Here is a 16,221-nt window from a genome sequence, read left to right as displayed (position 1 = left end):
ACCGTCTTACAAAAACTCCAGCTATACTGTGTCACATATCTTCTACTTCGAGGCGATCTCTGCTTAAAATACAAGGCCATGTCAAACCCAGAGCTGTTGGACATGCTACACTTAAAGAAATCCCAATCCCTCAGAGCCACACGCTCCAGGGATCTAAACCTTGTCATCACAATAAACAAAACATGCTGGAGGGATAGGTTCCTGACTCAGAGACTTCCCAGACTCTGGAATAGGCTGCCCATATATGTCAAGCAGAGCGCCTCCTTGACAGTTGGATGGGAGAAAGGAAATTCACCCCGGGGATCACGTCAGTTGCCCTGCTAGACAGGTGTCCAGGGAAGTAAATAGTGTGGGAAGAAATCGCCAGGGAATTGTTATGGCAAGGCTTGTATAGGCCCTAGGGCCCGATAGCCTAGTACCAACCTATGAGAAGGCATGCTTGGCTGAAGGAACAAACCTTGCCAGACCATGTCAAATCAAAATTACTAGACGTTCCTTTAAATCAGGACCGTTTGTTTGGCACCAAAGCAGAAGAGGTTCTTAAAAAGATGGAAGAAAAAGCTAAATCTATGCAAACGGTTAAAGAATTTTTACAAGTGTAGCCATCTAGATTCAGTAGGCATTGGCCTCCAAAAAACTGGTCCTTTCCAGCCCCTTCCAGGCCTTCACAGTCCAAACCCAGGGGAGCCAGACCAGCAAGACTACAGTCTCAGGATATGAGGAAATCTAAACAATGGAGTGCTCCCACCTCAAAAACAGGGAGTGGGAAGCCACCCCTTATGGTAAAAGTTCACAATGACTTGTCAGTTATCCTTTCCAGCCCTGCCCATCTACTTGCGCCCCTAGGAGGAAAACTTGCCCTTCATGCCAGAACCTGCTTGGCCATTACTCAGGATCAATGGGCTCTATACATTGTATCCCAGGGGTACAGATTCTACTTCCATTCTCTGCCAACCCCAAGCAGGTTTCCAGACTTTCCTCCAAACCCATGGGCAGAGATATACAAGCAAGTACATTCCTTGCTCAATATCACGGCCATTCAACCTGTTCCAGTAGAACAAAGGGGACAGGGTTTCTACTCCAGACTGTTCCTGGTGCCCAGAAAAGAGGGCTCTTGGCGCCCAATCCTCAATCTATCAATTCTCAACACCTTTCTGGTGGTCCCAAAATTCAAAATGCTAACCCTGTAACAGCTTCTCCCTATGCTAGCCAAGGATGCCTGGCTAGTCACCCTAGACTTAAAAGATGCCTATCTGTACATCCCCATAAGGGACTCTTGAAGGAGATATCTCCGCTTCAGGGCAGGCTCTATGCACTATTGGTTCTCTGCACTTCCCTTTGGCTTATCTACGGCACCCAGAGTATTCACAAAGTGCCTGGCTCCAGCCATTAAATACTGCAGGCAGAGAAATATCCAGATTTTCCCATACTTGGACGATTGGCTGATTCAGGTGGACAGTCAGGAATTACTATTTCAGCACCTGCCATTTGTAAAAAGGCTCCTATCTTCATTGGGGTATACCATCAACGAAAAGAAATCACAACTGATGCCCAGTCAAAAACATGTATTCCTGGGAGCAAGCTTGGACACAACTTCCCAGATAGCCTTTCTCACTCCAGAAAACAGGTCTATTTGAAGAACTACTTCAAACACATGGCCACCAAAACCCAGCTATTTGTAAGGGAAAATACTGCAAGCCCTAGGGTTCATGGCCTCATGTATTCTGCTAATTCCATACTCAAGACTGCATATGAGGAAACCAATCGTACTTAAAAAGCCTGTGGTGCCAACATTCTCAGGACCTGGAAACAGTCATTCCGATCATTCCTTGTCTAAGGGCAGAGTTCCTTTGGTGGGCAGAAGCATGCAACCACAACAAGGGACTGCCTTTCACTCAAGCCATCGCCACCCAAACCCTGACTACAGACGCATCAGACTATGCATGGGGCGCTCACGTGGCAGGCAAATGCATTCAGGGAAAGTGGACCGCAGGACAAATTCTACTGCACATCAATGAAAAAGAGATGTTAGTTGTACAGTATGCTCTGACAGTCTTCAAATACCTAATCCTTCCATGACAGCTGCTGATAAAAACAGAGAACACCACAGTTATGTGGTACATAAACAAACAGGGGGGAACCCATTCTTAACCACTCTGCATGTTAGCCATGGCCCTGTGGAACACAGCCTTGAGCAACCAAGTGCATCTGTAAGCTCAGTTCCTGCCAGGCAAACAGAATTGACTGGCAGACAACTTAAGCAGAAATCTCCTGTACCCACACAAGTGGAAATTGGAGTCCAACACCTTCAGCCTTCTAATCCAGAGGTGGGGGACACCGGAGGTTTATCTCTTGCCTCCCCCGAGAACCACCAGTTGAGCAAATTTTACACCAGGAACCCTCACAGCAGGGCCTGGAAGGTGGATGCCTTATCCTTCAAATGGGAAAACCTCTCAATTTATGCCTTTCCCCCTCTGCCCCTCCTCTCAAAGGTACTACTCTAGCTCAGACAGGACAGCCCAAGGGGAATTCTTATTGCCCCAGTTTGGCCACGCCAGCATCGGTACCCACTCTTATGCAGTCTGACAACAGTGCCACCCTGGCACCATCATCAGACTCCTTCCCTGCTGTCTCAGCAGGAGGGACCAATTTTGTATCCACAGCTGCAAACCCTAAACCTTGCAGCCTGGCTTATTCCCTGAATACTCCACCAGCAACCCTCAGCAAGTTGGTGCTGGATGTCATTCTTGAGGCCAGAAGGCCTAGTACTAGAAAATTCTATGCTGAAAAGTGGAAAAGATATTGCTCTTGGAGTCAGTCTCAAGGAAAGGACCCAGCTGTGCCTTCCTTACCTCAAGTCCTTGATTACCTAGCAGAGCTACTCCACAGAGGCCTGTCTTTCTCCTTCATTAAGATTCATGCCTCTGCCATCTCAGCTCATTATAATACTGAGCCGCTTCTATTCTCTCACCCTCTCATCAAACAGTTTCTGAGAGGGGCTAACAACTTAAGGCCCCATAGGAGAGCACCCATCCCTACATGGGACCTTAACTTTAGACTGGAAAAGCTCACGCTCCCCCCTTTTGATCATGCAGCTTCAGCAGAGGTAAAATTTATTTCTTGGAAAACAGCCTTGCTTTTAGCCATAACCTCAGCTAGAAGAGTGTCTGAGTTACAGGCACTAATGGCTGTGGGAACCCTTCATTATTTTCCATGCTGACAGGGTTTCCCTCAGGACTAACCCGTCCTTTATGCCTAAGGTGTTCTCCAGTGTGACTCTAAACCAAGCCATCCATTTGCCAATCTTCTTCCCTAATCCTCAAAATAAATGGGAGAGGATCCTGCACTCCTTGGACGTGCACAGACAGCTCAGGTTCTACCTTGACAGGACTAAACCTTTTAGAAAATCTGACCAACTGCTAGTCAGCTTTGCTACAGGGGCAGAGGGCAAGGCCATTTCAAAGCAAACCATTTCCAAATGGATAGCACACTGCATCCATTTCTGCTACAAGCACCATGGAAAACCTACCCCACAGGGGATCAGAACACATTCCACTAGGGCTACTTCCACCTCTACAGCATTTCTCAGGGGAGTCCCTACCAGGGACATTCTGGAAGCTGCAACCTGAAGTTCTGTACACACCTTCACCAAGCATTACCACTTACCTATTTTTTCTAAATCCAGAGCTGGATTTTCTACAGCAGTCTTGCAAGGCCTGCTAGCCAGCCCTAACTCCTCTGGAATGCCTCCACCCTTCCTCAGCTTTGGGAATCAATCCAAGTGTGATGACTGCAACAGTGAAACATGAAGAACATAGTACAGTTGTGTACACTTACCATAAATGTAGATGTTCGAGTATTCACTGTTGCAGTCCTGGTTTCCCTCCCTCCAGCCCCCTGTTTTTCTCTATCCTTTCTACCTATCCTCTATATGGCCTTTTGTTATGGCAGGGGTATTTACTTTTTACTGGTGGTGTTCCACACTATATACTAGCTTCCTATTTGGGGGGGCTCCTGACATTTGGGGCAGGACAAAACTGATGTAATGGCGTCGTCTGCCTGTTTTATACCCCTGATGATCTGACATCATGGAAGAAGCGACAGCATCTGACGCAGAAATCCTAAGACTCTGGTATTCGGGCCGACTGAGGTCTGCCTGCAGGCAGATGACCCAAGTGTGATGACTACAACAATGAATACGCTAGAACACCTACATTTATGGTAAGTGTACACAACTGTACTTTTTGTATGACTTAATATGTTCTTAATGTTCTCCATTCTAGTCTTATCAAGTTCTTCGACAAGGTGAAAAAGTGGATGGACATGTCTAACTCACCACAGCATTTTCGGGAACGAGTGGAGAAGCTTGAGAGAAATTTTGAAGTCTCAGCTGTCATTTTTAGAAAATTTGAACCGATATTTTTGTCTCTCTTTCAAAATCCTCACGAGCAGTTCCCAAGACAGCAAAGAAGCAGGAAACACAGGTACATGCATTCTTAAGAGTTTAAAACTAAGACTTGAATTAATGAGTAATGGGGTACCACATGAGGATTTAACAAAGTGTTAACTTGCTTTTACGAAATTATCAGATGTGGACTGTTAAGTCATGGCAGGTAACTGGAAGAGTCATCTATTATTAATCTTTGTAGTATTTAGTGTTTTAAGCAGCTGTAACATTTTCAGTCAATCCTTCCTTAGTAAGCAGGGATGATAGACACAATGTAAACATAGCCATTATGCAAGAGTCTTCCTTTCTCATTGTTACTGAAGGCACTTTATGATCTGTTAAGTAGAGGTCCATGTTTAATAGCAGACCCAGCAAAAATACCACTGTTGTTGTTGGATCTTGATGTAGCGGAAACATTTGCCAGAGTAAGCTGGGATTTTTTTGATTAGTGCAGTAGAAGCATCTGCATTCCTTGAAACAATAATACTGTTTATTAGGAGGATATATGAATAATAAGAGGCAAGAATTAAAATGGGAAGGGTTCCTTTCTGATAATTTGTATCTGAACAGAGGAAACATGCAGGTTCTGTTTCCCTCTGGATCATTATTGTTTTAATTTTGTCTAATTTCTTTATTTACTTTATTTAATATTTGTTTAGCGGGAAAGTCCAACCTGGAACAAAGCCAATTTTCAGCAGAGGCCCCGGGAGAAATGCTCCAGATGCATGTCTGTATAAAGTGGGAGGAAACCGGAGCACCCGGAAGAAACCCACACAAACGCAGGGAGGACATGCAGACTCCACACAGAAGGCACTCCAGCTGAGAATCGAACCGGAGAACCTCTTGCTGTTAGGCGACAATGCTACCGTTGCACCACTGCGCCGTCCAAATGTTTAATGTTTTCTGTGTAATGTTTGCCTCCCCTCTACAAATCCACATTGCTCCATATCTTTCAGTTTTGGTAATTTCTTTGCCATTCTTTAGTTAGTATAGACATAAACAATTCATAATCATGGTTTAAAAATGAAATTCATCTATATGAAGCTGGCTCTAATGGGTCTTCGCTGTCTTTAGGTATTACAGCCACCACAACTTTCTTCCTAGATATTGGTGATACCCATCCTTTTAAAATACTATTAAACAAAACCTTTTGATCTTTATTACTTTCTTCCCTCCTAACCTTCAAACTTCCACAAGGATGCCATCTATTCCTGGAGGCTTTTCTGCAGATTGTTTATACACGAACATTTTATCTCATCTCCTATCTTAACTGTTAATTGTTAAGTCTCATCAACCTCTAGCCTTGTCGTACTTAAGTCTTCCACAAATATTTCCATTTGTGCTATTCCTTGATTTCCACATTCCTCTAGTTTAGACAAATTTTTATAAAATTTCCAAAATATCTCTGTTATCTCTACAGGATCCCTGATTATTTTTCTTGTTATATACTTGCAAAGTTTGGTGACAACCCTTTTTACTTTCTGTTGCCTAAGTTATTGTGTTAAAAAATTTTGTGCACTTGAGTTATTATCAAAAAGTAGTTGCTTAACAGTAATCTTTATAAACATATGCATATTATACATGTACTCCCTTATTTTCTCTTTTGCAGTCTGCAGTTGTGCCTCTTCTTCTTCTGTGAGATTCCACTTATTCTGCAATACTTTAACCTTTGTCAGCCCCTTTAAATAATTCTTGTTACTTCTTAACTGGGTCTATATTACATTCTCGAAAGCCGACAGTGTCGAATCTGACATTGTCGACACGAGAATAGCGAAACTGCAGAGCATTGAACAAGTAAATGGAAATCTCCATAAGGGGAGATTTCTGTTTACTTCAATGTAGTGCAGTCTCGGAGTTGGTATATTTAAGTAGCGGGGGGTGTGGGGGGGACAGGGGGGCTTGCCCCCTGCCTACACCATTTTTTTTTTTTTCATGAACATTCTATGTTTTAACAGTTTGATCACTAAAGGTCGACCTTTAGTGATTCGGACTGTTAAATATTCGATGTTCTAATATAGACCCTTCTTAACCGTATCTCTCTTTTGTATTTCTGCAGTATTTCTAAACTCCACTTTTATTTTATTCCACTCTGTACCTTTAACTTATGAAGAAATTTTTACCTTCACTAATAAGTCTAGAATAATTTCTACTACCCATTCCTTAAATTCTTGTCTCTTTAACACATATGTGAGGAAGCACCAGTATTTAATTTGTACTTCATTATCCTGTATTCTTGTCTTGGGTGTTACTTTTGCGTGATCTGAAAGTTATTGGGTGTGTGCCAAAAAATTTAAATTAACTCTTATGTTCCTGTGAAATGTAATTTCTCTCTAGTCTACCTTAGTTGTTGTTCCTTGGAGAATAATATGTAAAGTCTTGCTGAATTCCTACTTCTGAATTCACATCTTCCATACCAAGCATTGTCATAAATTTCTTCAGAGCTCTACGCATATTTCTTATATTTTCTCTTCTAGGTCCCCAAGATACATCCTCACTGTTTTAAATCAAGTTCCAGTCCCCACCTGTAAGTAATATTCCCTGCTGAAAAATGATTATTTCTCCCAAAACTGCAAGTCATCATATACAAGCCTGTATCCAATAAAAATGCACCATTTGTCAAGAAAGTAATTCAAACTTTTAGTGACACTTTGCTAAAAACTAAAAAACAAAATTCTATATTTAATACATAAATACATTTGTATCAAAGTGTAACCGTTAATCAGATATTGGCACAGTGGTTAAGGTATTCACCTAACAGACACAAGGTGCAGTGTTTGATTTCCACATGGGGTGCAAACATACCAAGAACCAAAAATATTAAACATACATATATAATAATGTGCACTAGAAGTAGTGAACATAGTAACAGAGATAAAACAACTGGAATTCAGATCTTTAGAAAAGGGTAGGAGCAAACTGCATAGGAATAAATGGAAAGTGCGGGAACAATACATACAGGAGAGGAATGAGGTTTAAAAGAATGCAGAACTTAAATGGTTTATAAGGGTAAGTCCTAATGTTTTACTGAAAAACGATTGAGTAGATTATAAGTGATGTATAATGTTTGCAACTGGAGAGTGCATCAATATGGCTTGTGATGTAAAATGCTTGGAACTAAGATTGCGTTGCTATGGTTTGTTTTCATTATATGAATGCATGATTGCCTATGTCATAAGTGATGGTTTAATAAAGATGTTTCTTATTTTAAAAGGGCAGTAATTGAATAATTTATGTAATGTTGCTTAGGTTATATGATACATAGCAATATATGTGAAATATAATGTTTGCAAACGTGAACTTAATACAGTTTGATTATTTTTTATATAAATGTAAATTTGCCTATTCAAGAAGTGATAATTCAGTAATAAAAAAAATTTAAGCACATCTGCTAATCAGTGTAGTTACTGTATTTTAACTTGATATGCCAGTGACCACAATTTTGAAAGAAACAGACAGCTGAAAACTGCTATCTGTCTAGGGGCGTGCAGTGTAGTGAGCAACCCCTAGTGGAAACTGGGATGTTCACCTTCACTACTACAATTGTGGGCATTTAAGAGAGAAAGCTTTAGGAGAAAAATGAAGAGGTGCCCTCACTGTCTCTGCCACACCTGCTGACCTAGCAGATTCAATGTACACCCCACCCTGATAATAACCACATCCATTTACTTAGCATCCCAATTAGTGCAAGACTTTACTCCCAGTGGCAGCTTTGCCCTTGAGGACTATACTGGGGTTTATATTTCAGATAGCCAGAACAGTAGAATGGCAAGATTTTAAGGTGGGTAGACAGAGGGAATTGCGATGAACCGGGTTGGTGTGGCTTATGAATGGTCAGATTGAGCAGAGTGAAGACTCTTCAATGAATGAGGGATAAGCTACAACAAACTGGGAATATAGTGAGCAGGTGTTTATAAGGTTAATGAAAAATCATCAGCATTTGCAGTATTCTTAGTATTACATGGCTATTGGTAACAGACATGAGGAATATTTTCTCCTTCATAGTAAAAAACGTTTAAATTACACTTTACTTAAATAATAATAAAAAACTCTGAAATGTCAAATTATACTTTATCTGACAAAGATGTACAGTCTTGAACATTCAGGTATACTTTACTTGAACAGTAATCTATCTACAGCCTGTGTTTGAACAGGCAACATATGTTATGTCTAAGCTGTAGCCATACCACAAATTCCAGGGATAAAAATGCAAAACTGGTTCATAAAGGAAGGGGGATCTATTCCAAAGTGACACAGTAGCTGATACCCACGTTTGACATAGAAAATAATACAAGCTTCTTTAGTTTGTTCTTCATCTGACAAATTAGCTATTCTCAATTAGTATAATGAAGATCACATATAAAAATACTGACTTCTGTTTGATGAGTTGTCAGATCTATGTCATGTTGTGTATTAGGGGTAAGAACCACCATAATTCTCCCCAAATGTTATGCCAGACAGCAGGTACTACCGGATTATTATATTTTTTTTGCAACAGAAAACAATGTTAGAAGCCTTGGCTAGTATAATGTGCAATTCTTCCCCAAGGTTACTCTGACTTCTCAAGTGATAAGGGAAGCCCAAAGGCACATCATACAGAGAACATTCTAGTTCCTCATGCCAAAAATTATGGCAGTCTTCTTTCAGTAAGTTAATAGGGACTGCTTTGACTCTTACATTGCTGATAATACCCGGAATCTTTAGATAAGTCATTGTAAAAAATAAAAATAACAAATATATATAAATATTTTTGCAACTGATTCTTATAGCTAGAGCAGACTTGATATTTCATCTATTTCACAGATTCTGCCAAGGGCCGTTTCCTGTGCAGACACTTTTATTTATTTATTTATTTACATTTGTTTACCGAGAAAGTCTGACTGGACACATGTCTATTTTCAGCGGAGGCCCTGGGAGAAAAACTCCACAGTACAATAGAATGCAGTACATGAGAGAACAAAATATAGAATTTACAATTGATTTTAATACATAATAGGTTAGAAGTTAACAGTTTTAGTTAGACATTACAGTAGACGGTCATTGAGGTACATAGTAAAAACATTGAGGTACATTGTCAAAAACTTAAAAAAAAAAAATTTTTTTTTTTAACCAGTATCTGGGTTTACAAGCTTTTTAGGGCAAATCTGTTTATACTTATCTGAACATGTGACACACAATTAGATTGGTATGGGTTAACCTGGAGTGTAACATGAGCATAGCCAGTTAGTTAAGTAGTAGGTTTTAGGGAGTTTTTTTGAAATGATTGAAGGTGGTAGAAGTTATATGGATTGGTAGTGTGTTCCAGGTTTTGGCAATTGTGCTGGCAAAGAGTGATTTACCCGCGTTGTTTTTATGTTGGATGACAGTTATTAGGTTCTGGCTGTTAGATCGTAGGGTTCTAGTGGGAATGTGGGGCTGTATTAAATGCTGAAGTGCTGGGGTTAACTCAGGGAGGTAGTAGAGCCATAGAGAGTTGAGTATATGAGGCAACTCAAGCCAGTTAAGCTGTTTTAGGGATAGACAGTGGTGGGACCTGTAATTATGACAAAAAGCTAAGAAGGCTAAAGAATAAAGAAAATCTAGACAAAAATGGGGGATAAATGGAATACTGAAACAATGGATATGCAAATTATTTTATATGTTTTGTATAAAGGAATTGAATGGAAGATGAATATTAGGGCCCACAGAAGAGGACAGGCAGGTTAATGGACTAGTTGATGTTGGATTCTTACACCACCTTAGGAAGGAAAGAAGGGTTGGCTCGTAATGTTAGTCTATCCCTATGAAAATTCAAAGGGAGGTTTAGAGAACAATACTTGAAGATCAGAAATTCTACTAGCAGAGGTAATGGCCACTAGAAAGACAGTTTTCCAGGTCAGAAATTTAAGATCACATTTTGCTGCTGGTTCAAAGGGGGAATGAATTAAGGCCTTCAGTACTAAATTCAAGTTCCACGGTGGAGTAGGGGCTTTATAAGCTGGTCTCAACAAAAGAGTGCCTCTCAAGAAGGTCGTAAAAAGCTTAGATGAAGCCAGGGAAAAGTTCTTAAACCCAATATGGAAGTTAGAGATTGTTGCTAACTGAATTCTCATGGTTGCAGAGCTAGCGCCTTTGATGAAAATTGTTGCAAAAAATTCAAGGACACTTTGTACAGGGACTGAAAAGGGTCAGTATGTTTCTGATGTGCCCAAAAAACAAACTTTTTCCATTTACTTCTGTAACGTTTCCTTGTAGAAACTTTATGGAAACATAAAAGTAAATGACAGACAAGGGAAGAGAGCATAGGTTGTCTGGCTATTAACAGAAGTGGAGAAACCACACCGTCAGCTTTAGGTTTGCGATATCCGGGTGATGCATGCCTGTCAGGTGAGACAGGAGGTCTGCAACTGGTTCTAGAATCTAAGATGGGGAAAGCAGATGAGGCCAAAGAAAGGGGAACCAAATCTGTCCAGGCCAGTAAGGTGCAATGAGGATGACTTTTCTTTGCAACAGGTATATTCTGCTCTTTGTTTCATACTTCCACTCCAGAAAGTTTTGCATCTTGGACATTGAGGTAACATTTTGACTTTTAACAATAAATTAATTTTCCCCTTCATTTCCTATAGCTTTTGGATCCTGCCACCATTTTTCATAAAATATCTTCTTCGTAGTCTCCATCCCCTTCAAATTCAGCATCTGAGATTAGTCCTTCATCTTTGAATAGCAGTTCGCTTGTCAGTTCCATCTCATCATCAGATGTTAATAATATGTGTATATTTGTGTATATGTATGTGTGTATATATATATATATATATATATATATATATATATATATATATATATATATATGTGTGTGTGTGTGTGTGTGTGTGTGTGTGCGCGCGTGCGTGTGTCTACTTTACGTGGTCGACATTTGATAAAGTCGAAGACCATATGGCTAAGACCATATGATCGACTTTTGAAATGTCGAACATGTAAAAAACAAAAAAAAAACAAAAAACAAACAATCACTTACCTTCACATTGCTATCAGGGGGCCAAGCACCCCTGCACCCTCCACCCCCCCAGAACTTAAATATACCAACTCCAACATCGCACTACAGCGTGGAAGATGGAAATCTTTCCATTCTGCACTATACGGATATGCCTGTTCTGCATGGTTGACATTTCAAAAGTCGATCATATGGTCCCGACCATATGGTCTTAGACTTTATGAAATGTCGACCATGTGAAGGGGACCCATATGTGTGCACACACATATATATATATATATATATATATATATATATATATATATAGTGTGTGTGTGTGTATGTGTATAATATTTATATGTAGATTCAAAGATAGAAACAAATTTCATGAACTTTAATCATACTTTGATTTAGGAATGGGGACCATAACCGTTGTGGTATTACAAACCCAAAAGACTTGGAGAAGTTAAGAGAGAGAAGCCAGACAAGCCTAACTGTAATGAAATAGAAAAGACAAAACCAAAAGAAGAGTAGAGGAAAAGGTATGTGAAAAACAAGAAAATTGTCACCAGATCCAACAGATTCTTTGGGTCTGGATCCTAAGATGCCTTGGAAGTCTGAACCATCAGTTCCGCTGGTCAGTCTTCCTCTCCATGGCTCCCTCTTACCTGGAACCGGTAAACCCAAGACTTCACTCACTGACACTTTGAGAAGAGATACTCTAGGACATCTTCTGTGGCATCATCCACAAGGTCTGCCCGGTCATCCAGAAGCCTTACTGAGATGAACATCAATAGAACAACGAGAAAGTTCTTGAGAATGCATATTCAGTTTGTGTTTCTCCTGGTGCTGTCCACTTTGAATGCCCCGGATGGGGGTCCAACAACCTTCTCCTCTGTTATTTCCTGTACTGGTCTGCTCTTTCAGGCCCAGCTCCCACTGATTGAAGCTCCCCAGTGTGCCTTTGGTGGAGCTGATGGCCTGACTTCGACACTGGCAGCATCCTTGATTCTCTCAACTCTGATGCACTCGGATCAGGACAAGTCTTGGAGCCGAAGCATCGACACCAGAGCTCAGGGAGGTGAGTCGAATCCAAACTTTTTGGAGTTGTCTATACTTCTTGGTGTCTCGGCTGTCAGCAGCTCTAGTACAAGGTCTGTCTTGGAGCCAAGGCCCATCAGGTCAGGGAAGTTTCCTTGATCCTCGGATGGTGGAAAGGTTCTTTCAACTCCAGTTGTGGCTTTGACATTCAAGGCCTTCAGAAGGGTTTTGACCAGACCAAAAGATAAGGTATTATCGTCTAGCTTGACTCCATCCCAACCTTAAGTGGTTACTGCTTCTCATTCCAGTCATTCTACTTGACAGGGACAATCAGTATCAATAGATCCAGAGTCACTTACTCTGTGAATTTCTGTTCTGATTCAAACCTTTCTAGTGTTTCCCCAAGGTAGGGTCACAGAAAACAGATGTGCAGATAAAAGCACTTGGAGTCATCACCAGAGCTGGTCAGAGAAGATATAGACTTGAATGAAGGTGAAGGTTCCCCTAGATCTTCTTTAGAAGATGCCACTTTTGGCAGCATCCTTGAAATGATGAAACAAAGTAGAAGTTGGTCCACCAATGATACTTCGTTGGACGAATCTGTATTCCTCAAATTCTTTGATGGTTGCTCTTCTGTGTCATAGATGATACTGCCCACTGGTCCTTTTATAGACCTAGTTGCTCCCTGGGCTTGGCAAGACCCCATTGTAGTGGAACCTGTTCCAGAAAAAGCCAGATAGGATTTTTGTAGCCCCAAGGACAGGAAGCTGTGGAGCAAAGGTCTACCACTAGCTGCTATGGTCGTAGTGGCACAGACAAAAAAGGAACTGTCCAAAGTTCTTCTGTCCATCCCTTTAATAGGGAATCAAGGGCTTTGGACAGGTTTGGAAAAAGGACAAACGCTTCAGCAACATTTGCCCTCCGAGCACTGAACTGTTTAGCTCACGCAACACTTTTCTAGAGGAACTTGACCAAAGAACTTATCAAGTCTCTCTCCTGTAGCTTACTTGCGAATGTTCAAAAGAATGTGGATTCCCAACTGTCTACCCTTCAATCTTTGTCAAACATGATGCTGTGTCAACCATCAAACACAGCTGATGGCAGAGCTAAGGCAGCAGGAACTGGGCACATAAGACTTCAAGATGTCCTTCATCAGTGACCACTTAATTGGTTTCACACTCTTTGGACCAAAAGTAAAAGATACACTGACCTGGAGTGAACTGGATGGTTAAATCCTCTCTGCCATGGGAAGCAGTTTCTCCATCCCCCCAAAGAACCTTTTCTAGGAATGAGAGGGGTGGCAAGAAAATGGGGTTGAAGAATTCTCAGGGTTATCACTACTAAAGTCCTGTAGACAGACCTCCCTGAGGCAGAGGAAGAAGTAATTCCAATGGACATTGCCCCAGTGGCAGAGGTGGACCGCATAATCAGTTTTTTTTTTTTTGCAACTCCTTCACTGAAAAACCCTATCAGTGCTCTTGAAAGGTCACCCAATTCCTGCACTCTGGTGGCAGTAGGGATGTGCTTATCTGTACGCCTACTAGCCTGACAAAACATCACCACAGATTCCTGGCAGAGGCTACTGAATTCCCTTTTCTTACCCACCAAAGCAAAAGAGAAAGATTTCTAATATACGTCCAAGTCAGTGGGAATCTGCATCCATGGTCCACATTATCTCAGCTTCTCAAAAACAGTCCACTAAGAAGATATCCTACAGTAAATGGAAAATGTTTTCCATTTGGGCCTTATCAAAAGGTTTTAATCCTTTCTCAGCACATATTCTTTCTATTTTTGGAATTTTTGTCAGAACTGTTTCAAAATGGTTCCAGTTTTGCTCTAGCAAAGTACAAATAGCTGCTATTTCTAACTTTAATGTAGGACAAAACAATACCCTCCATAGCATCTTTGAAAATTTCTAAGGCCTTCCTGAAAGGAACTTTCTTGTTAAGATCTCCAGTTAGGGGCCCAGTCCTTCCTTGGGATATTACAGCCTTGCTTCAAGCTTTGACTCATCCACCCTTTTGAACCAGCAGCTTCTGCGGACCTAAAGTTCCTTTCTTGGAAGACAATTTTTCTTGTAGTCACTTCAAATAGACAAATTTCTGAGTTACAAGCCCTTTCTTACAAACCCTCCTTACTTAGTATTCCATAAATACAGAGTGACATTAAGAACTAACTCATCCTTTCTCCCCAGTGTGGTATCTGAAACAAATCTAAACCAATCTGTTGATCTACCAGCGTTCTTCGCAAGATTCTCAAACAAAGAAGAGGATGTCTTATACATGCTAGATGTTCATCATCAACCAAGATTCTGTCTCAGTAGAACAAAAGATTTTTGAAAGTCACATGACTTATTTGTAGCCTTTTGTAGGGCAAAACTGAGTAAGGCTGTTTCTAAACCTATCCTACCTAAGATGGTTATCAGATTGTATTTCATTTGTGTATACTAGAAGAGGATTATCATTAAAAGCAAAACCCAGAGCTCTTTTTACAAGTTCAGTAGCTACCTCTACAGGCTTTATGAATAGACTTCCCATTGATGATATTTGGCAGCAGCAACTAGGGCCGTGATTCACACCTTTGTATCTCATTATAAATTGCATGTACAATCTAGATCACATTCATGCTTTGGTTCCACCATCCTCAGGAATTTCCTTCCTTGATAGTACCCAGGTAAATGGCAGCTTGGGAGTCTGTCCCAAAGATTGAATCTGACGAAATTAGACAATATCGGATGTGAAAGTTACATACTTAACCATAATGATAGATCTGTGTGTTCTTATTTTCATCGGGTTCAGCATCCCCCCCTTCCCCCTTCCAGTGTTCTCATTGGCAGCTTTTGATGACTGGACGGACCTCACCTGAGACCATGTCTTTAACAGCACTTTATGCACTTGCCTTGCCTGTACCTTTAGATATTTTTGTTTCTATTGTCTGGTAATTTTGGATAATTATGATGGCAGTACATATATGTCAAACTCGATTTGAGGTACTAAGGTGGAGTGGAGGGAATTATAGGTTGGGAAGGAGTCATAGCCCTGAATCTGTAAGCTTCAGAAAAGGTGCAAAAGTTGGATCTGGTTGGATCCAACAATCCAAAGGTTGAACCGGACAAAAATAAGACAGCATTGATTTATCATTATGGTAAGTGCAGAACTTTAATTTAACCTGCTTCCCTTGTCTAATTCTGTCCTAGAGAGGGTGCATTGTGCCTTTTTCTCCATTTGTCTTCTCATCCTCCCTTCCTCATTTCCTATTAAGATCTCTTTTTCTTGGCCCCACTCTCCCTTTCCATCCTTTGCTGTCTATTGCCAAATCTGTGGTTACATAATAGTCCCCCCATACATTGTAGGTGGTCCTCCCCAGTATTAGTCGATTATGACTTTTCCAAAAAATGTCATAAGTCTTTACTGTTTTTGTTTTGTGCATAGACGTTTTCTGTCTTCCATCTTACTCCCAGTTTTTCCTTCTCATATTAACCGTCTGCCTTCTTTTCTTCTGACTCTTTCTTCCTACACCTGCAGCCCTTTCCTAAAGAGGATGTCATCTTCTCCCTTTTCTTCCCCTTTCTGTGAGCCATTATTTGTTTAGAGAATTCCTTCACTAAAACACTGTTAAGTCTCTCAACTTCAGCTTTGTTTTTTAGAGTATAATTTTTTCTGTTTTCCCCTACACATTTCTTTATTTATTCTACTCATTTTAGTTTGGTTTAACACTCCTCTGATGTCCTGGGACATTAATTATAGATGTGAGAGTGTTCGATCTCGCCGTTTGTTCTTACACCTGG

At 40.7% G+C, this 16,221-nt stretch overlaps 1 protein-coding gene across 1 annotated transcript in view; it reads left to right on the top strand.

Moving 5' to 3' along the window:
* The window catches only part of RBL1 (RB transcriptional corepressor like 1), a 2,331,004-nt gene that overhangs the window by 212,134 nt on the left and 2,102,649 nt on the right, over positions 1-16,221 (top strand). Inside the window, exon 3 of the mRNA XM_044089002.1 lies at positions 4,284-4,484. Within this exon, the coding sequence (XP_043944937.1) occupies positions 4,284-4,484 (201 nt within the window). The remainder of the gene's footprint in view (positions 1-4,283; positions 4,485-16,221) is intronic.

This window comes from Protopterus annectens, chromosome 12.part0, assembly GCF_019279795.1.
Source record: "Protopterus annectens isolate FY-2018-M chromosome 12.part0, PAN1.0, whole genome shotgun sequence".
Taxonomy (NCBI): Eukaryota; Metazoa; Chordata; order Ceratodontiformes; family Protopteridae; genus Protopterus; species Protopterus annectens.
Note: the sequence above shows the minus strand (reverse complement) of the source record. Positions and strands in the feature narration are given on the sequence as shown.